Source organism: Besnoitia besnoiti, chromosome IX, assembly GCF_002563875.1.
Source record: "Besnoitia besnoiti strain Bb-Ger1 chromosome IX, whole genome shotgun sequence".
NCBI lineage: Eukaryota > Apicomplexa > Conoidasida > Eucoccidiorida > Sarcocystidae > Besnoitia > Besnoitia besnoiti.
In genome coordinates this window covers 2361488-2386624 of record NC_042364.1, presented here as the reverse complement: position 1 = coordinate 2386624, position 25137 = coordinate 2361488, and the positions used below count along the sequence as shown (strand labels likewise).

At 57.5% G+C, this 25137-nt stretch overlaps 4 protein-coding genes across 4 annotated transcripts; 3 read left to right on the top strand and 1 right to left on the bottom strand.

The window, feature by feature from the left end:
• Window positions 1-2321: 2321 nt before the first annotated feature.
• BESB_015070 (uncharacterized protein) lies at window positions 2322-8238 on the top strand (the record flags this gene model as incomplete). The annotated part of the gene is made up of 7 exons (XM_029360236.1): window positions 2322-3872; window positions 4224-5769; window positions 6107-6343; window positions 6599-6702; window positions 7077-7277; window positions 7733-7814; window positions 8147-8238. The coding sequence occupies 7 exons, from the start codon at window positions 2322-2324 to the stop codon at window positions 8236-8238; spliced, it is 3813 nt and encodes a 1270-aa protein (XP_029216903.1).
• A 5023-nt stretch (window positions 8239-13261) lies between these two features.
• On the top strand, window positions 13262-14819 carry BESB_015060 (nucleoside transporter protein; the record flags this gene model as incomplete). Its single annotated transcript, XM_029360235.1, has 2 exons — window positions 13262-13733; window positions 13882-14819. 2 exons carry the CDS (start codon window positions 13262-13264, stop codon window positions 14817-14819), a joined length of 1410 nt encoding a protein of 469 aa, XP_029216902.1.
• Window positions 14820-17423: 2604 nt separating this feature from the next.
• BESB_015050 (putative pseudouridylate synthase) lies at window positions 17424-20221 on the bottom strand (the record flags this gene model as incomplete). Its single annotated transcript, XM_029360234.1, has 4 exons — window positions 17424-17900; window positions 18307-18381; window positions 18743-18940; window positions 19385-20221. 4 exons carry the CDS (start codon window positions 20219-20221, stop codon window positions 17424-17426), a joined length of 1587 nt encoding a protein of 528 aa, XP_029216901.1.
• Window positions 20222-21699: 1478 nt separating this feature from the next.
• Window positions 21700-22704, top strand: BESB_015040 (uncharacterized protein; the record flags this gene model as incomplete). The annotated part of the gene is made up of 1 exon (XM_029360233.1): window positions 21700-22704. One exon carries the CDS (start codon window positions 21700-21702, stop codon window positions 22702-22704), a length of 1005 nt encoding a protein of 334 aa, XP_029216900.1.
• Between the last annotated feature and the right edge of the window lie 2433 nt (window positions 22705-25137).

The window sequence follows — 25137 nt, the reverse complement described above, 5'->3', positions numbered from 1 at the left end:
AAATCGATCCACTGCGACTAGCTCTTCCCTCGACGACGAGATGGCTCGCGCGTTGCCTGGCGCTCCCCTCTTGCAACGGGGTTTCCGCGCTTTCCCGCAGGCAGCACGCGGATTCGAAGCTCTTCGAGTCGAAAATCGCGTGCATACGTGCCGCGGAGGCAAAGAAATCGCCCCATAGGCCCTTTCGTTCCAGTTTAGGGTTTAGGGTTGTCTCCCGGCCTCCTCTGAGCCACGTGGATCCGAGCCTCCTGTGTGGGCTTTGCCGCAGAACGCGCGCGTGCTCACCCCGAGTTTTCCGAGATGCTGCCTGCGCGTGAGTCCTCCTCCTACGCACGAAACGGGGGCAACAATAGGATTTCGAGGGACAGCACACAGATGACCGCCCTGCGTCTCGCTCGCCACTTTTCTCTTTTCCGCTGGCCTTCGCCGCGACAGGGTTTCTGCCCTCGCGAGAGTCCTCTTGTGTGGCGTCAGGGAGAGAACAGAAAAGGCGCCTCGCGTGACTGTTTCCCTGTCCTCTGCCTCCCTCGTTCCGCGCAAATCGAACCCCGCGTAGCTCTGCGCGTTCGCGTACGAGGAGGAGACCGCGCGGAAGGCCTTCACTTCGCGTGCGACCCTCTGGTGTGGAGTCCGACCTTTCTTCCGTTCGTCTCTGAAGAAGAGAGTTCGATGACTTTTTGCATGTTCCCTCCTCGAGTGCGAACTAGCCTGCAGCCCCCGGGGGGTGGAAAAAGAGGACTCTTGAGCTGTGCATTTTTTCGGATAATTTAAGCGAGGCTGCGGTGCAGCAACCCCCGCGAATCGGACCAACAAATCAGTTTGGAACGAATGTGAGGGTTGCATGGAACGGATTTTCGCATCCGAGTTCGTCTCCCTTCCGTGCGTTTCGCTGTTGTTTCCGTACCTCTCCGCCAAGTTGCTCCACGTCAGAGATCTAGCGGAACGAAGGGCATTTCACAGCGTTCTTTTCCGTTCATTTCGTCCCTTTTTCGTCTAGAGACCGACTGGAGAGGGGCGCGCAGTACGATGCTGTGCAGCTCTGTAGGCGTGCGCAGTTGACAGCAGTTCGCCTTCCCTGCGCCGTTTCTCCGCGAGGAATCTCGCCAGTTCACCAGTCAACAACTATTATGCTTCTGGAAGGTGTAAAATCCTCTCCCTCTCCTCGTTTTTCGGGACGTAGAACCCCCCCGCAGGCATCTGCCCGTCGACCCACACCCCTCTACGTAGACGACGCTTGATGATTATCGAAGCTGTGCAAAACGCCCTGCATCGGCTTTGTCTGCTTCTTCACCAGAAATTGTTTTTGCAAGGCACGAGTGGATTTCCCCGGCCTGGTGTCCTCCTCCTCTGCCTTCCGTCTCGCCTTTTCCATTTCCTTCGCTCCAACGCGAGTAGCCTGTCTCTCCTCGCTTTCTCCCTCCTCTCATTCGTCTTTTTCTTTCTGAAAGTCCCTTTTCTGCACATATCCAGGTCGTTTCTTTCGTCCCTGTCGGTACTCTCGCCGTTTTTGTCGGCGGAACCCGTTGGTGCAAGAACTAGGTATCTGTCGCTGCCTCAGGCCTCGACCGACGTTTCTTGTGCGGCGTTTTTTCAAGAGCTGCGGCTTTGTCGGTTTCACGATTTCGCCTGTGCTCGCCAAGCATGCTCTGCGAGGTGTTTGTGGTGCGGAATTGAAAATCGCCCGCCTCTCCTATAGGAACTTCACGGGCGTTTCCGCAACTTCTTCTCTTCACTCGCCTGTCTGTGGGTCGTTTCCTCCGCCGTTCGTATATTGGCTCCAGGTTTGTGTTGCGATCGTTTTTTCCGCGCAGTCGAGGATAGCTTTTTCAGGATCGCCTTCGGCTGTTTCCTCTCGACTTTACGTCTCTGGCATGAAGAGGATCGAGAGATTCTTTTTCCGTGGAAAAAACAGCGTTTCTCTGGCGTTCTCCTCGTCTCTCTCCGCCTAGCGCATCCACGCGGTTTTTTCTTTGAGGCGGCAGCTGTCTTCCCGCCACACTGCGGCGTTGCTTTTGGTGGGCGTTTCACCGCTTTGTGTCGAGACGCTGCTCCGTCTACCTGTTCGTTGAGGCGTCTTGGTGCTTCGCCTTGTGCTCTAGCAGACCGCGATCTGACTGCTGGTGGCGACTCCTCGAGTTGGCTGCTGTCGCGCTTCGTTACCTCCGCACCCTGCCACAGCTCGTCTGCCTCCGTGTCTGTCGGATCTGCCCCCTCCCCTTCTCCCTCTCTCTGTTCAACAAGTCGCGCCTTCTTCCAGTTGTTGGTCTGCTAGTCTCTGTCTGCGGGCAAGCCTCGTTATCATTGCCTCACGGCTGCGCAAGATGCCTTTTGAGCAGGACGCAGCCCTGACACAGTCCGCGGGAGAAGGCGTCTCATGTCCGAAGAACGGCGTGAAGCCGACTGAGCGCGTGGAAGGGAAACGAGGCAGCAACACCGGCGGCGCGGGTGTCTCCTCTCCCAAGGCAGGAGATATGTCGGGCGCGGAAGGCGACGCGCAGCGGGTCGCGGGCTCCTCCCCCGAAGGCGCCGCGGCTGAGGCGACAGAGCGGCAGGAGAAGGCTGACGTGCGCACGACGTCACCGACAGCGGGCACACCTGCGCCCAAGCAGCAGGGAAGTGGCAAGGCGGCAGCGCAGCAGCGATCAAAGCAGCGAGATGAGAGCGAGGACCATGCTTCTCCGAAGCAGAGCGCGGCGGCGACGCCCGAGAAGTGCGAGGACCCGGCCAAAACCAGCGAAGGAAGCCAAGATACGGCGGCGCAGGGCGGGAGCTCCCCAGCGGCGGCCGCGATCGGAGAGAAAGCCAAGAAGAAGAAGCGAGGCCACGGCGGGCGCGCAGCCGCGCTCACGGTGGAGGCTGGCGGAGACTCGCCTTCGTCCCTCTCGGGGAGTAACGCGCCTGGCAGCGGAGGCAAGAACGCGAGCCCTAACCCCGCGTCGCCAGGTCAGGCCGCGCACGCCGCGAGGTCAGGAGGCACGCGAGGCGCAGGCAACGCTGTCGGCGGCGCGTACTTCGGCAAGGTCCGCGGCGGCGCTCACCCCGCGTCTGCTGGCGCCTTGAACGTCCCTCCGCCGCCGCCCCTTCCTCTGGCTTACGATGTGAACATGCATGCGGTGCCGCAGATGGCGTACCAGCCGATGCCGCCGCCGAGCCCCGTCGCGGTCACGCCGCCGGAAGCAAGTAAGCTCACGCCTGCTCTGGAGGCGCTCTTCAGCCAAGAAAATCTGCTTCGCGACCGCTTCCTCGCCACCAACATCACGCCGGGAGACCTCCTGCTGGACTTGTCAGTCTTGCTCGCCCACCCCACCGTCGCGGCGTGGAACTTCTCCGCCGACGACCTCGAGGCTGCACTGCGCCGGTCGCAGCTGCTGTCACTCACAGAGCGAAGTGTCGAGGTGAGCAAGGCAGAGGAGTCAGCGGCGAAGGCGGAAGAGGACGCCGAGAAAGCCAAGGAGAAGGAGGACGGCGTGGAGAAGAAAGATGAGGCGAAGGAGACCAAGGGCGAGGACGGGGCGGCCGCGCCGGCAGAGGAGAAAGCTGAAACCAAGCGGACAGTCAAGTTCATCTCGTTGGCGAACCTCCTCGCCGAGACCCGAAACACACTCGCCCTCCGAGACATGCCGGAGAGCCTCAGCGAAGACACCCTTCGTAGCCTGGTCGAGGGTGCCCCTATTTTTGTAAAGGAGGAGGAGGACAAAAAGGAACATGAGATGAAAGATAGCGAGGAAGGCAAAGACTCTGGAGGGAAACAGACGACTTCCGGTCCAATCCGAAGTATCCGAAGAGAGGTGAACAACACCTGGTTTGTGACGGTACAAGATGAAAACACTGCTCAAGAACTCGCGCTCTGGCTCCGGACGCAGCAGATTGAGGTGAGCGCCGCGACGCACAGAGGCGAGGGTGTTTCTAGCAGAAGGGGGGGCACGTACATCTGACTGATCGTCGCGCCTGTTTCAGAGGCCGTCGAATCTGTGATGCATAACAGTGTTTCTCGAGCCCACACTGACTCATCAGTCTTCGGGTCTGCGTAAGGCCCTTCAGAACGTTTTCCAGTGCCCTGCCTATCTGGGCACGTGCGCCGCAGCTGCCGTGGCGCTCCAGTTTGAAGCGTCGCCGGAAGTTTCCTGAGGCCACCCTCGCTTCCTATCTCGCGGCGGGGGGTTGGTTGTTCGTGTCGTGGCCTCGTCTAACGGCGTCTCGGCTTTTTATCTCTGCTGTTCCAGGGTAGACCCATCCGCGTCGGAATTAAAGCGACGCATTCGCTGCAGCGCATCGTGTCCTCCTCTCAGCAGTACCCGTCTGCCCAGGCAGGCGGGGTGGCGTCTGCTGGGTTTGCGTACCGCGGGTCGTACGGCGACCGCGCTGGCGCCGCGCACTACATGCATCCGTTGGCAGCCTATCCTGCGCCGACGCGGGACCCGGCGGGGGCCGCGGGTCCGCACGCGCGGTACCTCCCCCCGTTTGCGGCGCCTTTCGCTGCCGCGGCGACGCCGTACCCGGTCTCTTTGGCGGCCTCTTACGGCCGCCCGCACGCGCTGCCTGCCGCCGCGGGCTCCTATGCGCCCGCAGGGGGCTCGCGGTCGCCGGCAGTCCGCCCCGCTTTTGTTGCGCCCGGTCAACAGGGAGGGCGTGGAGAGCGGGCGGGAAGCGGGAAGGCAGGCGGCAAAGCAGCGGCGTCCTCCTCCTCCTCCGGTGGTGGTGGAGGCGGTGCGGCAGCGGCTGCGGGCCCCCGCACCGCAGGCGGCCGATCCCCAGCGCGGCCTGCCAACTTCGCGGGCGGGGCGGCGGCGTACCGGGGACCGGCGCAGTATCTCCCGCCCGCAGCCTGGATCCCGTATGACCTCTCATGGGGCTCCTACGCGGCCCCCGTGCCGCCCCCCAGCTGGCAAGCGACCGTCGCTCCGGGCAGCTCCCCGGCGGCCGCCGCAGCTTCGCAGTCGCCGGCTGCGGGCGCGTCCTCCTCCACCAAGCAGGGGGCTGGCGAGGCCTCGCCTTCTGGCAACACGGCGTCGTCAGTCACCGGCGAGACGGCGCCCTCCAGTCGGCCGTCTCCGGCGTCGCCTCCTTCCCCCAGCGCCAAGGGCGAAGTGGACGCAGGAAACGCTGGCGAGTCTGAGCAGAAGGGCGACGGCGCCGCCTCGTCCGCGCCGGCAGCTGGTCGAGAGTCTGGTGCGGCAGCGTCCAAAGAGTCGCAGGCGTCGGCCTCGTCCGATACGAGGGCTTCCACGCCAGCAGGTCAGGGACCGACGTCTGGCTTTGGCGTCCTTCAAAGCGCGGGCGCGCCGCTTGCAGCCGGCGTTCCGACTGCGTGGGCGCCGGCAGCGCCTTACTACTACGACCCAGCTCTGTACTCATCTTTGAACGGCGGATTCATCCCGACATACCCCACAGCGTATGGCTGCTGGGCGGCTCCAGGCGGCCCTGTTACCACCACCACCACGCTACCTCCGAGCGCGGGGTCTGATGGCCTCAACGGCGCCGTCGCTTCAGCAGGGCAAGCTGACGCCGTGTTCGCGCAGAGCGGCGTGGCGGCAGGGAAAGGAAGCGGAGCCGCTGCAGGGCGAGGAAGCCGCGGCGGCGGCGGAGTGAGTGGCGGCGGGGGGCCAGGGACGCCCAGCGCCGCGGCTGGAGGCAAGCAGGCGGCTGCCCGCTGGTGTGCACAGCAGCAGCCGCAGAAGTCGCCGCCGAGTCCCACGAACTCCGGCGGATGGAAGGTCGTCGGAAGCTCGCGAAGAAAGAAGGGAGGGGCGAAGGACGGAGAGTGGACAGGTGAGGAGGCGGCCTTCTCGTGCCAAAGGGCATGCATGCATGCATGAGGGGCGGTCCTTCGTGCGCGAGTGTAAAATTTGTGTTTGGCCATGTTGTGTTCTCGTCGTGCATGTGTGTTTTCGTCGGGGCTCCTATGGCTGGGGCTTTAGGGGGAAGGAGGCACTCATAGGTTGTTCGATTCAGCGGCGGTCGCGCACAGCGGAAGGGACATGTAGGCGTCAAGTCTTTCGAGGCAGTCTTCCTCGAGTTTCACCGGTGCATCGTGGGCGAGCGAAAGCTTTCCAAGGCGTTCGGGGATCTCCTGCGGCCGTGACTGGCGTCGCGTGTCTGTCTGCAGCGTCTGGGGCTGCGGCCAGCGAACAGACCTCTGTCAACGGCCGGGGCGCGGCCTCTGCTGCGACGCCTGCTGGTGCCGCCGCAGCGGCGGGATCCTCTCGGAAGGCCAGGGGCATCCTGTCGGTGCTGCAGTCCTCTCCGCCGCTGAGTGGAGAGCCTTTCCTGGAAGGCGGGGACTTCCCTTCCCTCAGCGTCGCCATGAATGCGAGACCTGCGAAGCCGTGCGGATACAAGAAAGGTACGCGCCAACTCCAGCGGATACTTGAGGGAGGTGTCGCGTGGGGGGTTCCGCTGGCGCGGTGCAGCGTGGCGTTCGAGTTCTTTTTTCTTCGATGCGCAGTGTGGCCGCGGAGCCGAGCTCAGGCGACGCCGAGCAATACGATGCGCGACGAGAGTCCTCGAGAGAGGGCGAGTATCGGACGCGGTGTTTCCATTACAGGGCTGCGTGGCTCCATCACGGCGTGGAGTGTGTGTGCGGTTCTGCTCCCCTCAGCTTTCAGAAACTTCACGGCCTCCGAGGTAGTGGACATTTGCAACACCTACGAGGCCGCGCACCCCAACGGCGTGGACGTTCCGCACGACATTCGTGACCTTCGGGTACGCCATCATCTAGCCTTCGTTGTGCGCGGGATGCAGAACGAGAGTAGAGACTTTTCCCATTCGGCGTGGGTCGTCCTTGCGTGTGGCCGTTTAGGGGGGGAAGGGGGCTGACTGTCGGTTTGTAGTCCACGTGAAGTCTCATGTGTGTGTGGTGACTCATCATTCTTTCACTCTGTTGAGCGTTCTGGTGGAAGAGGATGTCAAGTACGCCCTCGGCTGCTTGAGAAAATGTGAGTGGAACTGCGCGGGCAGTCGTCCTGAGCAGTTGCGTACGCGTCGCTTCAGCACCGCATCCCTGTCTGTCGGGTGGCTGTTTCCGTCGGCTTTTTTCACGGACGCGTGAGTTGGTACATCTTGATTGCCTTCTGCAGGACTCGGGCTGTGCGCTGGCGCTGGAGACCCCGCGCCAAGGCGCAGCTTGCTGGGCAGCCTTTGCCGCTCGTCAGCGGCAGAAGGATCTGCCGTCCCCTGCGCTCAGGCCGATTGCGTCTGAAGGCGCGGAGGGGAGCGTGAAGGGGGAGGAGGCGCATGCCAGTGCAGATGGAAAGTTGGCGCGGGAGCATTCTGCCAAGGTACGAGGAGCAGACCACAGAAAAACCAATCATCCTTCATGCAGTGGAGCTGCAGAGCGGCTGTAGTGCGTGTTGTGTATAAATTTTGTCCTTCCGGCACTTCGCTCCTGGTATATGTATCTCGGGAGTGTCTGTGTATGTGTTTTGTGGTGGAACAGCGCTTGTTGGCAAATATCCTGAGAGGCAGTTCACCCACGCTTGTGTAGGACGGAAGTGTTTCCATCTGAAAAAGCTCGAAGAATGTGGATGGAGTGGTCGGTGGAAAGACAGCGCACGTCAGTGTGTCGTGAAGACTCATGGATGGAGAGAAATGGCAGCCGCGCTGTTGGTTGTCTCAGGGAGCCTTGCGTGGAAAGCGCGGTGCGAGAGGCCACGCCGGAGGAAGAGTGGTTCGGAGAGCGTTTGCTCCCTCCGCTCAACCTGTTTGTATGTGTGATGTCTTGATGTGTCTTCAGTCTCCCAGCAGCGAGAAAGCCCCTGAACCGGCAGCAGCTGAAAAGAACGGAGTGGACAACGCGTCCGGGGCGCTCAGTCAAGGTGCGTCTTCTAGTTCTGCATGTGTATATGCTGATGCGAGTACCTGTTCGAAGGATTGCCTGCGAGGCGTTTCGTGAGCCAAATGCGGCTCATCTTGCTTTGTGGCAGGAGTAGCAGGCCGGGCGTAGTCGTAGCTGTATGTGATTTGGTAGCACGCTACCTTCGGTGGCGTGTCAACCGTATGAACACTCCTTGGTGTTTGAGATTCTGTATGCTTGCGTAGTCTCCACGTAGACGTTTCCGGGGGTCTGGTTTCACCGCGGGAGGGCAGCTCGCGGATCTGTGAAATGTGGGCTGTCTCGTCCCTCTCTTCCCTGTTGTGGCGTTTTTAGGCAAAGAAAAAAAAGAGGCTGACGCTGGGCACTCCCCGAAGAATGTGAGCACATCTGCAGACTCTGCGCTGCGTGTCGATGCTGTCGCGTGATGATGGATTCGTATGTGAAGCATGCAGCGAGCGCAAAAAAAGTCGCGCGCATAAGCTGCTTTGCCTTCAGCCTGGTGGACTTCACGTGACTCTGAAGAGAGAATTAGATGTTACGTGTTGTTTATTCCAGCATTACAGCGCCAAATTTGTTCTTGTCTCCGTCCCGACTGTCCCGCGGCAGTTAAGGCTGACAAGGGACGGTTGCCTTCAAGAGCCTCAGCGATAGGCGAGCACTGCTCCGTGGATGTCGGCTGTCCGCCGGGAACGTGCGTTGCCGCAGAGCGAAGAAGGTACCTCCTCGAATGGTGCTTTCCGCTGAGGAGGGTCGTCTCAAGTTCTCAGTGGAGAGAAATATTCTCACCGCTTGCAACAGAAGATGGGCCTGTCCGTGTGTCGGCTGTGCGCGTTCCTCGAGGAATTCGATGAATTTTCTAAAGGGTAATTATAGGAATTCCACAGGCTGCCGAAAGCGCTACAGTGCCGACTTCAACGTGCTAGACTGGAGAAAACGACAACGCATGTGAGGCTCGTTTGAGAAGCGTGCGCGGAGGATTCGCTTCTTCTTGCCTCACGAGGTCGTCTTGCTGCGTGTGCAAGAGCTCCATTGCGAGAGCAAAGTGCGGGCACGCATTAGCGTTTTGTCACAAATTGGCTGGCGGCACAGGCCAGGGGAAACGAAATCATCCACTTTCGAGTGGGGAAATTGAGGAAGAGAGTTCTTTGGTGGGAGGGAGTTTCTAGGTTTTCGTGAAGTGTAACTGTTGGTGAAGGCCAGAGAGGAGGAGCGGGTCCTTATGACGAAAGGGCGAATAGACAAGGTGTCCTGATGCTGCGGAGGTTCAGACACCCGAAGCGGGCGAGCGAGAGGGACGGTCTCGCAGGAAGGAACAATGCGCTTTAACGGGGAAGGGATCTGGCAAAGCGGACGCGTAGGCTTTCCGAAGAGCGAGTGCAGAAATTTGGCAAGACTGATCCAGTGCGCTCGATGGCCATTCGTTTACGCGGCTGGTGTGCAACGCATGCGCGGGGAGTCACCAGTTGGAGCAGCAGGGTTGTTATTCATAGTGGGAAGGGGGCACAGTAGACGGCACAGCAATGTGCGAGCTCTTGCGAGGAAGAAGAAGCCATCCAGGACACACCAGTTTGCTATGTTTCTCTGCAACGGATTTGTTCATCGTATTTCTCATATGCTTCCGGAGACAATCCTTTCCGATGAAAAGGATGGCATTTCGCAGGATACGGGAAATGAGCATCATGCACGGCGCAACGCAACCCTGAAAAAAGCCGTCTCATTTCGTTGAATCACGTCTCTTTTTCGTCTTCAGATACATGCATGTGTGGTCAAAACTACAGGAAACGTGTGAGTGCACAGTTCTCGTGTGAAGGCACACATGCGTATTCATGTGACAATCAAAACTGTTGTTCGTTTGCGAGACAGACCTCTTCCGTATATGATGTAATATACGTATATGCACACATATACCGTTAGATATGCACACGCTTGTCGCCAGTTGCAAGAGAAAACACCTCCTACGTGAGCATGCTCGGAGGGCGGGAGTTCAAAGGTATCAAACGTATCGCGCCCGAATCTCAACCAATCGTAATGATTTGTGCAGATGTGTTGAGGGAAGACAAGAAGCGCGACAAAAAGTGGAGTGATACGGAGTAGAGGAGACGGCTTCGACTTGCTTCACGTTTTGGCTCTACGAAAACTGCTGCACACGAGAGAATGGAAGAGCGAGGTATTTCACCCCCCAACGAGGTCGCGCTATCTGGAGACAGCTCCGCGAAGAAGAATTCTCTTCGCTGGGGCGACCCATTCCAAGCGCTCACGGCGCTTGATTAAAACTGGGTCCGACGTACGCTCCTCTCTTCAGTCGTGAGATACACACCAGAGGGAAATGTCGCGAGCCATTGTAGTTGATGTCGGTCTTTTTGCGTGCGAGACGCGTTGGTTGGTGCTGGGAGGCGGCAAAGGGAGTCCCTTGTTGCATGGAGCGCCGGTCAAAACAGGAGGAAAAGGAAATGTTGGGGGAATACACGGAGAGACAGCACGACACCCCCGGGCAGAAGAGGCGGTACCGTGATTCGTTTTGTTGTGCGCAACAACCATATTGCAGGCAAGCATCGTGCTCACTGCGCCCTTCGTCCTTGCGCCATGCGAAGGAAGGGAGGAGTGGGTTAGTGAAAAGAGTAGAGATTATGCTAGAAAATAGCAGATCGCGTTAGTTCTTAGGAATACGTCTTCCGATCCACTAATATATACTGGTACAAAGCAGTTATCATATCCTTGGTAGAAAGCAGGCATTAAGAACAGAAATATCACTTCCCGGACTGGTATGTTTTGAAAGACTACTGCTGAGCTCTAACTTCCACGTCCAGCTTCGTTCATCTCCCTTGCTCTGGAAGGATCACAGCAGCAGTCCTTCGTTCTGCCGTGAAGTCGGGCGCGCACAGTCAGTTAACAAGCGGTAAGCAGACCTGAGCGACTTGAGTTGTAAGTGGCCGGCGGACACAGCTTGCGAATACTGCTGTTGGTTGAGAAAACAGAAGAAGCGCGACGTATGGATTAACGAGACTAGCTTCCCTGCGGAGTAGCGGAATTCTCCCGTATCGTCTGCTCCAGAACAACAAGAGTGAATGACCAGCATCGCCTGTTGTGGTCAGGATATCCGCGCAGCCTCTTAGAGACCAGAACGTCTTTACAGTTGGATTGAGAGCCGTCAACCAAGCGGTCGAATTCAGAGAAGGTCTCACACACGCCTTTGCCTCACGTCTGTCCAGCATCCCGCCCAGACCCAAATATGGCAACACAAGAAAGATTCCAGTTCGTCAGACCCATCCCTTGGTGCCACACAGGTAGTCCCAATCTCGATATCTCCAGTTCAGACAGGAGAGAACGGGACGCTGAACCCTCCGCAGCACGCTTGAACTTGGAAAAGACTGAGAAGCATCCATTCAAGTATGTGGTCAAGGACGTAGTGAAAGTCCTGCCTCTTCTTTAAAAATCATGCCGTTCGTGTCTCGCTGGCATGGGGGCGCCTACAATGAGGACTAGTGAGTGCTAGATGGGAAGATACGTGCAAGAGCACGAATCATACCGGAATCACTCGCTGACATGTGATGTGGCTGTCACAACGCCTCTGTGTTGTCCTCGTGCGCTGTGTAAGTAGAAACGAAGGCGACGTGAAGAGAGGCCTACAGACAGCCCGTCTGGGACGTTGCGACGCATACATGGTTCCCGATCTGCACTCCTGACGACGCCTCCGTCCTCTGACTTCGTAGGAAAGGGTGACAGACTGGCGGCATGGTAGGCGAAGAAGGAATCCCGTGGAGAAGCAATGTTTGGATGCCTTGGTGACAAGGCGACTCCGCCCGTTTTCTTCGGCGTTTCTTGAGCGGCCGGATCCTGTCCCCAATCTCTGCGTGCCTCCCTCGGACTGATCCAAGGGGCGCAACCTGTCCCGTCAGGGAGCCTGAGAGCCATGTTTTTTCCCGTTCTCCATATTCGCTGGGCACTGCGGACGTTACATGATTTGCGTTCTGCGTATGCCAGTCTGCGTGGCGGCGCCTGTAGCTGGCGTCGCCTGTGTGTTTTCGCCCCCTCGCTCCGCCTGTTGGCGAACTTCGTCTGTCACGCGTCACGGCGGGATCTCCCTTTGGCGCGCCCGTTTGGTGCGTTTCGTGTAGTGAGCCTTTCCGTAGGGGACTCCAGGCTGTTCACGGCGTTTTTGCTCACCGGCGACTGCGCCTCCGCTGAGGTTTCTTCGTCCCGAGTGTGGGGTTCTGTGCGCGTGACGCCAGTCTGTCTGATCTGCGTCGCATGGCTGCCGAGTTTGTCCCTTCTCGTGTGGGCGAAAGAAAACGCCGTGGGACCCGTGGGTGCTGTCTCGCAGAGCCTTTTTCGGCGCCGGATTTGTCCCGCAGAGCCAGCCTTCGGCGTCGTGCGCCAGGGCCGCAATCACCGGCGTTGCTCGACGAAGTGTGCTTCTTTTTTCCGCGGACGTGCGCGAAGCACTTTTCCCCGCCGCCGCGCCGCCGCCGCGTGGACGCCCACGTCCACTCCGCCGTCACCCCATCCGCCTCGTTGCAGCACCCGTCGCGCTTCACTCGCTCTCGCCAGGAAACGCGCACTCGGCAACGCCGACCCCCTCGCCCACCCCCCCCTGCACTGCATCCCCCGCCTGTCCCCACCGTGTCTCTCCCGCCCCGTCATTCCACCGTCTCTTTCTCCGCCCTCGCTCGCGGGGGGGCGTGGGGGAGCAGGCGGGGGGTTGCGACGGACAGCTGGGGAGGGGTGGATGGATGCGGGAAGCAGGAGTGGCGGCAGCCTGCAGGCCCCGGACGACGACGGGTGGGGAGCAGCAGGGCGGGTGGATGGAGGAGGAGGTGGGGAAGAGAGGGAGGAGGCGGAGTTGGGCCGCCGACTGCGACGGCACTGTCGCGACCGGCCGCTGCTGCCGCAGAGTTCGCGAGCGAGAGATGCCGCTTCCAGACCGTGCGTCCGGAGCGTTCGATTCACACGTCGCCCTTCTCCCTCCCCTGGCGCCAGCCGGTTCGCATGGGTCGTATCGACCGCGAGTGCGGCGCCCCCTCGCTTCGTTCAGAAAATTTATTTTTCTCCCAGCGTATTCCTCTTGTCTACTCCTTCGCACCGGGTCTCCGCGGTGTGACTGTGTTGACGCCGTCATTTGTTCCCCGTATTTAGTCTGGTGACTTGACGTCCTGTTCCCGCGACACATTTGTATAGTTTCCTGTGTCCGCAATTTTTCCATCCCCACGCGTTTGCTTTCCTCCTTGCAACGCCTGGACCCTTGCTTGTGTCGCGTTGCAGTGCGTGCCAAGCCTTGCCAGCCCCTCCTCGGCACGTTTTCGCCGTAACCCGCCATCCCCCCCGGTTTTCCAATTGTCTCTCCATCGCCACCCTGTCCCGCGCAACGGTCCGCGGCCGCCCCCACGGTGTCAGCAGCTCATTAGCTCCCGGATTCGAACTCTTTTCGTGCGTTTTTTTGGCAGTTTCAAAATGGCGGCGGATGCTGCAAGTGTTGCCTCCAAGGAGGGCGCAGCTGTGCTCAGCAAGTCGGAGTCCCTGCTCTGCTCCTTCTTCTTCGTGGTCGCCGGTCTCCAGTCGCTGCTCGCGTGGTGTATGACCCTGAACTTGGGCCCCTACATGACGAACAACTTCTTTGAAGGTGAAGACTATGGCAACACCCTGCTGGCTATGTTCCAGGTCGGCTGCATGTTGGTCCAGATAGCCCTTTTGAAATTCAGAAACGCGCCTCCCAAGAGATGGTACTTCTACGTCGCCGGCGGAGTGAACATCGTCACGTTCATCATATACACCCCGCTCGTCGCGTACCTGCCCACCCGTGGCGCCATCGCCTGCATCCATCTCGTCTGCTTCTTCCTCGGAATTGGCTCTGGTCTCCTCCAGGGCGGAGGCTTTCCCTACTCCTGCTCCCTGCCGTCGAACTTTGCCGGCTTCATGTCCGCAGGTACGCGACTTTTAAGTGAAAAGGGCGTGCAGAGGTGGGGGAGAGTGTTGAGGGGAGTGTTGATGTTGGCTTTTGAAGTAGTCTTATTTTTTTCTCGGTGAAGGTCGCTTGTGCTCATCTTTGCTTTGTCGCCGATGTCTGCGTGCAGGTCAGGGTACCGCTGCGCTGTTGGCCTTCATCTGGAACACGTTCTTCGCCTTCGTCTGTTTCGATCTGGACACCGCTGAGGGTCTGGAGAAGATGGCGTGGTCTTCCTACGTCTTTTGCGCGGCGCTGGCTGTCGTCTACTTTGCGCTCTTTGCGTACCTGCAGACCAAGCCGTGGGCGCGCGCTCCATTCGAGCCGAAGGCGCCTCTGGAGGACGTCGCCGCCAAGAGCGACAGGGCGATGGACGGCGTTCAGGTAGCCAAGTCTGACCGCGAGGGTCAGTACGAGCTTGATCAGTTCGCCATGGCTCGCACTGCGCAAACCTCCATGACGGAGTCCCCGGACGGGGCGGGGGCCGCGAAGGCGCCGCAGGTGCTCGACGAGGAGAGCGGCGAGGTTGCCGACGACACGAGCAAGATGCGCCCGGCGAGAGAGTACATGATGGATGCGTTGCCGCATTTGCTGAACATCTGCATCACGTTCTTCATCTCGCTCAACAACTTCCCCAAGATTGGCCCCATCTCGTGGAACTACAACCAGCAGCCAGCGAACCACTTCCTGGTCATCTTCGGCGTCTACGCTCTCGGCGAAATGATTGGTCGTTTCCTCCCGGACTGCACCCGTCTGAGTTCCAAGTACTTCAGCTGGACGATGATTCCGCCCAGGTTCGTGCTGTATTTCACCTTCTCCCGCGCAATCTTTTACGTGCCGTATTTCCTGGGCTACAAGCTCCACGACACCACGGTGCTGAACGACTTCTGGTGGTACTGCATCGTCACCCTGCTCTTCGGCATCACCCACGGCTGGCTCACGACACTCGGCTTCATCTACTCGCTCACCTCCGTCCGGGACTGCGAACGCGGCGTCACCGGTCCCCTGAGCGTCCTCTTCCTCAGCGTTGGTGTGCTCGCGGGTCTGTACCTAGCTATTGCGTACTAGTCTGCACGGCGCGACAGACGTAGCATAGCGCTCCTTCGCTCCGTATCCAGACGTTCGCACGCGCCTCCGAGAACGTTTGGGATGACCCGAGAGAGCAAGTGAGAGACGAGCTCAGCGTCTCCCGGCCGGCGCGGGATTATGGTGTGTTTTTTCGTTCCCCCACTGTCGGCGGCCGCAGCTAGTAGCGCGACCAACGGGCGAGGTTCGGCTCGATTTCCCGACGGGGGGTGGGTCTGGGAGGGCAGCGTGACGAGGACGTCGATGCGACTGATGCCAGCACCACCGTGTGTCGTGTTTACTCCGGGGATGCTGCCGCTTCCCTACACAGCGTGACGCTCGGCGACGCCGCAGGATCGCGCGCAGCTTGCGCCGAAAAGTCGCTCTGTTCTGTTTTCAAAGGCCTGATCAACCAGAAGCGGCGGCGCGCGGATGCAGCCCGCCCGGCGAACAGTAACTTCAAAGGGGGTGGTAGGTTGTATGAGCTGCTGTCACGTGCACTGTGCCTCGTCTCCGTCAAGGGGGGAATCGACGCGCAGTGCATTCACTTTTGGGAAAACGTCAAGTTTCTGTCTGTATTTTTACGTTACACGCGCGTGTGTGCCACCGTGTGCGCACACTTCGTCCGAGTCCTGGGCGGTGTGTTTGCCTGGTGTAAGATAGCTGAACTTATAGGTAATCGCTGGAAACTACCACTCCTTCCAGAGGTCCCTGACCTCGCCTTGTATTCCCAAGCAGGCGGGAGCCGTCGCTCGTTGTCTATCAGTTGAACCTGTAGCGACGAAATCGCCCCTCTCGAGCACGATAGGGATGCAGACTTCCGGGGCGCCTCAGCAGAACGTGATTGCCATCGGCTGAATTATACGCAGCCGCAGCTAGCTTCGCCTGATCACTTCAGCCTTGCGCTGACCACACTGTACACAGCGCTAGATACCTGACTTTTGACTCCATAGAAGTGGTTCGTCCGGTATCGGTCACTTCACAATTTCTTTTGAAAGTATTTTTCAGTCGCCTGAAGCAGCGGTAGTTAATGCGTGTGAGCGCACCACAATGGGGCATCACGACATTTGGTGAAGCGGAGGATGCTGGCTCCCAGGTCGTTGCTGCAGAGACGCCTCACAGGGCTTTGCCTTCTTTTCAAGGATACAAGGCTACTTTAAGAGCGGAATCAATAAAAGGCGACTACCAAACTCAATGTCATATTCGTACAGCTTCCTGAAGAATCTAAATCTTTAATATAATAGCCGCCGTTTACACTTCACTGCACTGGGCAGGACTTTCGTCTTCTTGTATATCTTAGTCCACATGTCTCCAGGTATGACATGTGAAGAGTCGGACCAACTTCACGTGAAAACTACATTTCATACTCTAAGATTAATAGGAGGTACATTAATTTAACTAATACCCGAAGTCGTTTTCCCAAAAACTAACGCAATGCGGTGTTAAAAGTAGTCCCGTCCAAAACCGGGGACAGCTAAAAGTGTTGGATTTCAGTATCCTATGGATTCCTGTTCTCACTCATCTTAACAGCGAGAGAAAACTACCAATCAAGCCTTTTCAATATTCAACCTTTCATCTTAACAGCGAGAGAAAACTACTACTCAGAGGAAGCTATAGTCATTGGAACGGTTGACTTAGTATAAGCATAGAGCCAATCCGGTAGGAAAATATCCCATTTTAGTAAGTGCTGGAGTCTGGCTTCAGGTGTTGTCTGATTGGTGATCTTCTTGATTGGTAGTGGTAGTACTATTCCACAAGCAGTCAGTGAACCGGTTTGTAACTGCGCTTCATATCGTACCTGAATGAAGCCTATTCCCGGCACCTCGTCTTTTATCGGTCTGGATCGCAAAAAGAATTTGTACAGAGACGATAGCTGTGTGTGTGGACTGACGTCAGGATCTCGCCACGCGCATATGCTCTCCAAAAAACAATTTTGTGCCTCCACGGGAGAGGTGTTTACCACAGCCGATGCAGATGCGTTCTCGCAGTCAGTCGCAAGCGCCTGCGCAGATTAGTGCGCGCGCGTACACGATCGTAAACGACTGTGCTGTTGAACCGTGACGAAAGTATCGATGAAAGCGAGGGAAGTGGCGACCGGCCTAACCGGAAGCTTGGCCATAAAGGGGATTCTCTGCGATCCGCTGAAGTAACAGGTGCGTGCCCACGACCCTCAGCGCCTGTCGCGCATGCTAATATATATATTTAAGATATATATATATATATAGGATTCAGTCCTTCCTGGAGACGGCAAATACTCAGAGTTTCCGCGGGCATGAGCCCTGATCTTTTTTCTGTTTGACCAGACAGACGAGACGCGTTCGCACACAGCCACGTTTTTTCTCAGGTTTCTCGCTGTCGCCCCCCGCGCGAAGTCTCTCGACGCGCTCAGGCCCCTGCGCCCATCTAGTTCACCGCAGCTGCGCGGCTCGCCCGCATGCACACATATACACACATGTTTACATATAGACATGCATATGTGCGGACATATATGTACATGCAGGTGCATGCACAGATATTCTTACATATTTACATGTATACATATATATGTAGATATATGTTTATGTAGAATACATGTAGGTGTGTGAGGAGTCTGTGCACACATAGTGGCTAGACGAAAGACTCGTGAGGGAGGAGGAGCCTCCAGCGCGCGGAAGGGAGCGAGCCGAGAGTGATTTTGCCGATGCGCACGCGGTGAATACGCAGGACGCGCAGGCCAACTAACTCGCACATGCGCCGGATCTGGCGGTGTCGGCCTTCAAACAGCTCGATCGACAGGCGCGCAGTCCTCCCCACCCACGCCTCGCTCTCATCTCGCGCCGCCCCCGCCGGCGCGCCGTCTCCTCCGCGTCGCCTCTGCAAGCCCTCGTCGTCCGCGAGCGCAGAAGGCGCAGGATAGGCACGCGAGCCGAACGCGCAGTCTATTGCGGCAGGCAAGGCAGGCGAGGCAGGCGCCGGCTGCAGCGCGAGCGACGGCGCAGAGAGCGGCGGAAGCAGGCGAACGTTGGCGGGAAGTAGCTCGAGGCCGTCGAGGGCGAGGCCGTGACGCAGTAGCGTCAACGCGCCCGCGGAGACCGGCAAATCCACCTGAGCGCAAACAGAGCGCCGCGTCGCGTGACTGCCGCCGCAGAAAAAGTCGAGAACAGGGCGAGTCCCGCGCCGCAAACCGTAAATTCTGAGGAAGACGGGGGGACGGGGGGACGGGGGGGGGGCACCGGGGAAGGGAGGGAGGGGCGGCGCCCTTTCTTCACGGTGCACGCCGCCTCTTCTGCTGCGCCCTTTGTGGGCGCGCGTGTGTTCACGGGTGAGGCGCCACAGGTACTCGCGGCCAGCCAAAAGTTTTCTCATGTCCATACATAAATGCGTATTACATCTATGTGCAGGGAGCACGAACGTGACTCGGTGGAGGCGCGCGGAGGCTGTAGCCGCACGGAGAGAGGCGTGTACAGGGGTGCCTCGCGCCTGGGGTCGACGACATCGCCGACTCACTCACCTCGACGTAGTATTCTTTTCCCACAGCCTTTCCCGAGCCGCCGCCGCCGACGAGCAGCGAGGCGATGCGGCCGTCCTGCGTCGTCAATCGGGCAGAAACAGGAAAAAATGCAAATCGAGACACCGCGCAGCGCGAGTGAAGATACGCTTCCCTGACGCAGCGTGCGCGGTCAACGTCTTTGCTTATTCGACTTGAGTTATGCAGCTCTGGGTCGCGGGTCGTTTGTGCAGAGGCGGCAGCTACTTACGCCGCTATAATCACAATGCACGGCCTAGCTACGATCTTCACGTCCTTGAGGCCTGGTTGACGCCTTTACGGGCCGCTGTCCTGCCGTCTCTGCATGCGTGTGCAGACGCAGACCCCAAGGTTAGGCGTCAGCAAACGCCTAGACGCAACTGAGCGCTTCCCGCCTCCCCGTCGGCGCGCTTGCTCTCACTTGAGTGAAGACAGTCAAGCCGGTGCTGTCGACGTCGAGGCGCCCTGCGCAGACCATTTTGTTGCATTTGGCAGGGCACAGGCGGCCGCCCTGCCCCTCTCCTCGCCCCCTCCGCCCGTCGCCGTGCAGCGGCTCCGACCAGCGCCGCTCCGGGACGAGCAGCTGGCGGCAGAGCGGTCGACCCTTGCCGCCGCCCATCTGCGAACAGAACGCAGCACCCGCAGAGACGCTTCAGCGGAGGAGGAGGGGGAGGGGAGAGAGCGGGCGAGGCGCCGGCGAGCCGCGCGCCGCTCGCCAGATCCTGAAGGACACAGGGCCGGAACTGCGGCGAAACAGGAGCTGCGTGCCGCACCGAGGTAGGCACTCGCGCGGCAGACAGTAAGCAAACCAGTGTCATCGTTGTTGATATTTCGTTGATGCGCTGATACCGTAAATACTGACAAACCACCGGTTTTGAATGGGATTACTTTTAACACTGCATAGTACGCTGAAAGTACCCTTCATGGACGATGTGAAGCGGAGTTGCAAACAGGGTGTCGGAACGGCGAACGAGCCGACGAGGCCTCCGCCCCCCCCCCCCCCCCCCCCCCCCCCCCCCCCACCGTAGGCGCGGAAGAAAGGGACCGCTGCAGGGAAGCGCACCTGTCGATCGACTTGGCACGACAGGTAATGCATGGGTTTGTTGAGAATGACCGTCAGTCTCGCGTCCATGATGCGCTGAGCTCGTGGAAGCAGCTCCACGCGGCTCCCGGGGTGAACGTACACTGCGCGCTGTCCCGAGTCCACAGGGCACCCGTCGACGCTGATCAAACCAAGGACGCAGAAGTTTTCCGCTTCTCGCCGAGAACACAAATTGCGCTCCGCGCACAGCTTCGCCAACGAGACTTTTCCGTCCGCCGCGCAGGCGCCGTCAGCAGCCGAAGAGAAGCGCCGCGGTCGCTCGACAGCTGCCGTCGGCGGCGCGCGCCGCGCCGAAGCATAGGGGGGTCGCAGAGAGAGGGAAGAGAGCGAGCGCGAGGCGGATAAGGCGAAGACAGGGCCGCAGGCAGCCGAGACAGGCGACGAACAAGCAGCCGCGCAAGGATACCAGGGCGACGAGGAATACGCGGGCTCCCGAGGCGCGCGACGAAGAGAAGCAAAGGCCAGAATGGAAGCTAAGGAGACGCCGAAGAAGGAGGGAGGAGGCGTGTGACGCAGGGAGAACGAGGCGGAGCGTCGCGCGTCGAGCCAAGGCGCGAGCGCCGTACCGGACTCTGAGACCGCGAAGGCATTGCCGAGTGGCGGGCAGCTGCCAGGAAAGTAACGCGCGCCGCCGCCGCATGCATGCTTCTGCAAATGTCGGGTTTCTCGTGACCTTCGAAAGCCTGGATTCGCTCCACGCGCGCGCGTCGCTGCTGTGCGCCTTGCCGCATCCTCTGCGCGGCGCCTTCTCCCACCGGCTGTCCGCCACAGCGCGGCGCGCCTCACGACTGCAGGCATCTCCCTCGAGTCAGAAAACGACCAGAGAGGGATGCGCAGATGCGAGATGACTCGCCACGAAGCAAGATGAGACGAGGAGACAGTATGGAGCTGCTGCGCTTCTTGACCGCTGCACGCGTTCGCGCATCGACTCAGCGAGTGAGAGAGAAGACCTTCCTATCGCCAGGGAGGGACGACGAAAAAAACCTTCCTGCCCCCAGGGAGACACCAGCAGGAAAAATGATTGACTTGACAGCGGCGAGGGAGGCAGGGACGGCCTCAGGCTGCGCAACAGAAGCGAATTTTCTCCGCAGAGCCTCAGGGGGCCTCGCACAGAGGAGACAAAGAGAGGAGAGAAAGGAGCGATATAGGCGCGTGTGCCTGGAGCTTGAGAAGAGACAAGGCGTGAGGATGGCTGCCATGGAGGACTGCCGCCAGAAGACATAAAATGACAGATTATAGGAGGGAAGAAATCCGAAAATCCTGCATGCGGAATGGGAGCCGAACAGCAAATTCATGCGCCGGTCGACGGCGGTCCGCCCCTGAGGCTCTAGGCCTTCCAACCGAAGAACTCAAACAGCCGCGTTCCTTTCATTCATGCGGAAATCCCAACTCTTAAAAGACAGGAAGGGCATTATTCTCAATGTTTTACCGAGATACTCCTCGCCCTTCTCTTCTTTTGAATCGACAAGCTTTCGCGTGATGTTTATAGCAGCCTGTCAATGCATGCATGCGTTTAATTTTTCGAGACACCGATATGATTAACTTCATAGCACATGCGCGAAGACTAGAGCACAGAAAGGTCCGGAAACAACTTTTCTCGCACCCTTCTCCTCCTTACGGACGTTTTTCTGTTTCCAGTTTTCATCTGGCGCCTTCTTCCGCGCTCTCTCCCGGGGGTTTGCCTCTGCCGAGTTCCCTGAACTGCGCGGATTCCTTTCCTGTCAGCTGCCTGAATGGGGAGATGGCGCTTGTCCATGTTTAACAGATGTTTCGTCTACTTCACGAAAAAACAAACAGTGGACAGTTTTTTGGGTTTCCTCTAGGGACCGGCGCGTCGCAAGGAAGGCGAGAGCTAGTTGCGCAGTTTTCACAGTTTTACACCTTGTAGTCTTCCGTATTTGCTGCCCTTGTTCCTCTGTAGAGGCGCCTCTTGCGTCAGGTCTCCTCTGGAGCGGAACAAATAGGTGCGTCTCTCCGCCGACACCTGTAATTATTCATCGTGGCAGTGGCATAGAGCTACTGAGTTTACGACCGCGAGTAACTTGTATATGTGCATATATACACATATTATATCAATATAATTGCCCACCATATATATATATATATATATATATATATATATATATATTTGTGTTTGCATGTATTTGGATGTGAAGGTAGAATAGGAGACGACCTGAAGCGTGTCAGCTTAGGCGAGGGCGACAATAGTATACGGCGGAAGGCTGGACGCAGAGAAGAAATCGGCGACGCGGGGTGGTTTTCTCCCTGTGGACGCCATGAAGGGGAAGAACAAGTCCTCCTCGTCGGTTGAGGCCGTTCGCCTCGTGCCTCTGCAGCAACTAAAGAGCCTGGAGGCGAAAATGCGGAGTGTGTCTGCCGCCTCGCGCGGCGCCTCGCCTCCCGCCTCGCCTCCCGCCCCGCCGTCGCGGCCGGAGCTGCTGACCGCGACTCCGCGTACGCGCAGAGAAGCGGAGAAGCCGAAGAAGCGCAGCAACAAAAAGTGCCCTGTGGAGGTATCTTCGCGGCGGTCGCAGCGGATCCTAGCGGCGCCCGTTGCGTTCCCTGCGGAATGGCGCTCGGGACACGGCGGAGAGAGCGACGCGTCGGAGAGCGAAGGGCGCCCGCTTTCGTTGGCTGTCGCGTCGTCGCGGGCCTCGTCTGTCGAGCCGCGCATCCTGAAGCAGCGCGAAGCCGCGCTGCAGATGCACATGAAGCGTCTGCGGCACCTGGCGACGCAGAGCAAGAAGAAGCGCGAGGAGGAGGCGCGCGAGAAGGGTCGTGATCCCCGCTTCAGCGCTGCCTGCGGTCCCCTGAACCTGCGCATGGTGAGCCAGGCGTACGCCTTCCTCGACGACATGCGCAAGCAGGAGAAGGAGGCGCTGCAGAGTGTCGTGAAGACTGGAAGGCGAGCTGCGGGCGACGACGCAGGGGGGCGGGCGAAGCGGTTGCGAAAGGCGACTCTCCAAGAGAGAGAAGACGCGAAGCGCGAGCTGCAAAAGATGCAGAGTCAAGACGAAGCTCGCAAGCGCCGCCGCGTCGAGCTGGACGTGCGCCAGAGAGCCAACAGGACTGAGAGAGAGAAGATCGCCACGACCGGGAAGAAACCCTTCTTCCTCGGCCGCAAAGACCTCCGGAAACTGGTCAAAGAGGAACTCGACGCCACGCGCGCAGGTGGAGCCAAGAACCGCGTGAAAATCGAAGAACGAAAAAGTAAAAGGAAACTCGGGATCGAACGCAAGCGCGATCTCGTCCCCGTGCGACGGAATGCACAAACCGACTAGTCCACGCCGATCTTCTCTGCGCCCTTCCCCTTCTCTTTCTCTCCTGTCTTCCCTTTTCTTCTCCTTTTTTCGGTCTTGGCTGTATTCGGCTCTGCATCCGCCCTGCGTGGCTCAGGTGAAGCGAGTGGGCGCTCGACGAGGCAAGAAGAGACGCGTGCTTCTTGTTTTTTACGTCTGAATGTCGTCCCTCGCAGACGCTGCGGGTGCCTCTCTGCAAAAGACCAACTCTACGTTCATTCTACACTTGTTCTTTGTTCGCTGTCACACTCTTGTCGAATCGAACAGAGCAACGCTAATACAGGAGGAGGAAGCCAAACCTTTCTCAAAGTCTCCAACACACACGGGCCTGCCGCAGACGGGTTGCTGCATGCTTGGCGCGCGAGAGAGTGGGTCAGGATCTCTCAGTTGACACAGCTTTTTTCTTATTGCGGCGCGTACTCAGATGCGAATTGTTTGTGGAGAACGCAGGCCTGTGTGGACACGGGGGTCTAGAAGCCTGTGCTCGCGGAGTAGGTGAATATGCAACGAGTGGCGTTCCAGAAAGATTTGAAAAGGCTCACACACGACGGGAGGCTCGAAGACGCTATGTCTAGGTCGGAGTTGTGCGGGTAGGGAAGGAAATACTCCCTCGTATGCAGGAATGGCTAGGAATACAGTGCACGTATATGCTTATCTGCATATTCTTAGTTATATGTATATATATATATATATATGCTTATCTGCATACACTTAGTTTTATTTGCTTAACTACATACAGTTAGTTCTATTCGCAGGACTGCACACGGAGAACCGCTTACGCTACCTAGAGGGATGCATACGCACACTTCACGTTCCCTTTGGGGTTTAGGTTTTTTTTTGTTTTTTTATAAAATCTTTGACATTTAAAAAACTTTCACAGTTTCGAAATGTGTAAAACTACAATTCATAGTAAAAAGCCTTTAGAAAGCAGAATGGGAGGAGGTGAGGGTAATAACGTATATAAAATTTTTCCATTTAAACCATGTTCTTTTATCTTAGAATATTATAATTCAAGTAGATATGAAATTTTACATTTATTTAAACCACTTTCTTGAAATAAAAAATTTTATTGGTATTTTTTGTATCTTCGCCTTTCACTACTCAGAAGATTCCTCTTACCCTTATCGAACTCAAGATAAATTAGCCTTCTGTTTATTTTATTTATTTCTAAAAATAGATGTAATAATTAAAAACCATTTATAGTTTGGAGCATAAACTGCAATTTGTTTATGTGAAGTTTTCCTTTTCTTTCGTGAACGCAAACTCTTTCTTTGAATTTAGTACAAAAGGCAGGTAAAAAAGTAGCTAAAAATATTATAATTTTTCAAGTTTCGCTCTATAAGTTTTTTCCATTTTTTTATCAAAACTTTAAAAGTTTCACTTTCTTTTTGAAAAAACGAAAAATCCTTTAATTTTTATTGACTCTTTTCTACATTACTCTTTATTTCTGAATGGTTTAAACAAATTTTAAAAGAATACACTTTATTGAACGAGCTTTTATTTTGTAAAGCAATATACTGGAAAAACATTCAAGATGAGGGAGCACCCGGTTTCTGCGTTTGGAGTTCGCTGCCTTTCGCGTTTCTCCACGAACCAGCTCTATACCGCGACGTTTCTAGAGAAGCTACGTCGTTTCCCAGTCCTGCCTACCTTGACAGGCTCAGCTGTCCAAAGCCTCTCCTACGACCGCCCTGTCTCCTTCAGGGCTCGTTCCTTCATTTTCCACGGGCAGAAAGATTTGCCGCTTCAAACACTTCGTTGGAAGACCGGTTTTCACTGCGCAACATCTGGAAAGCGAGTACGTTTTGGAATCGAGTGTCCGCTAACTAAGAAGTCTCAGCGCTTAAGAGTGTAAGCTGTACGCACCCCGGTCGCGAAGCAGAGGTACAGAGTTCGTGGGAATCTGCGCAAGCGTCAGGACTTTTTTCGCCACGAGACAACTTCGCAAAAGTCTGTGTGTCGAATTCCGAGACGTGCTACGCGCATTGGCCTTGCTACGTATTTCTCACCCCAGCCAGCCTCAGCCTTCTTACGCTTGCAGAAAGACCGTCTCTGTCTAAAAAATCCTGGGTGTCAGTGTGTCTCAAGGAGACGCGGAAAGCTGCTCCTCGCACGATCCCGCCCAACCTCGCCTTGAATCAAAAGTGGGAGCGGCGAAGTCCCGACTGTTAGTCCCAGTTTCGAAACGAGAGATCCCACAGCTGCGTGGGCGGGCCTTCATTCACCGGCTGCACGCCGTAAAGAACGTCAAAAAACTCTTTTTCGCGCAAGACCCGCCAGCCCGTGACATGCTCCCGAAGACGGCGGCCGAGATTCTGGCTCAAACACGTTAAAAAATCTTTTCATCCAGTGCGCCGCCAGCACGTAACCAGGTTAGAACCGCGCGGTGCCCTTGCACCTGGCAAAACGGCAAAC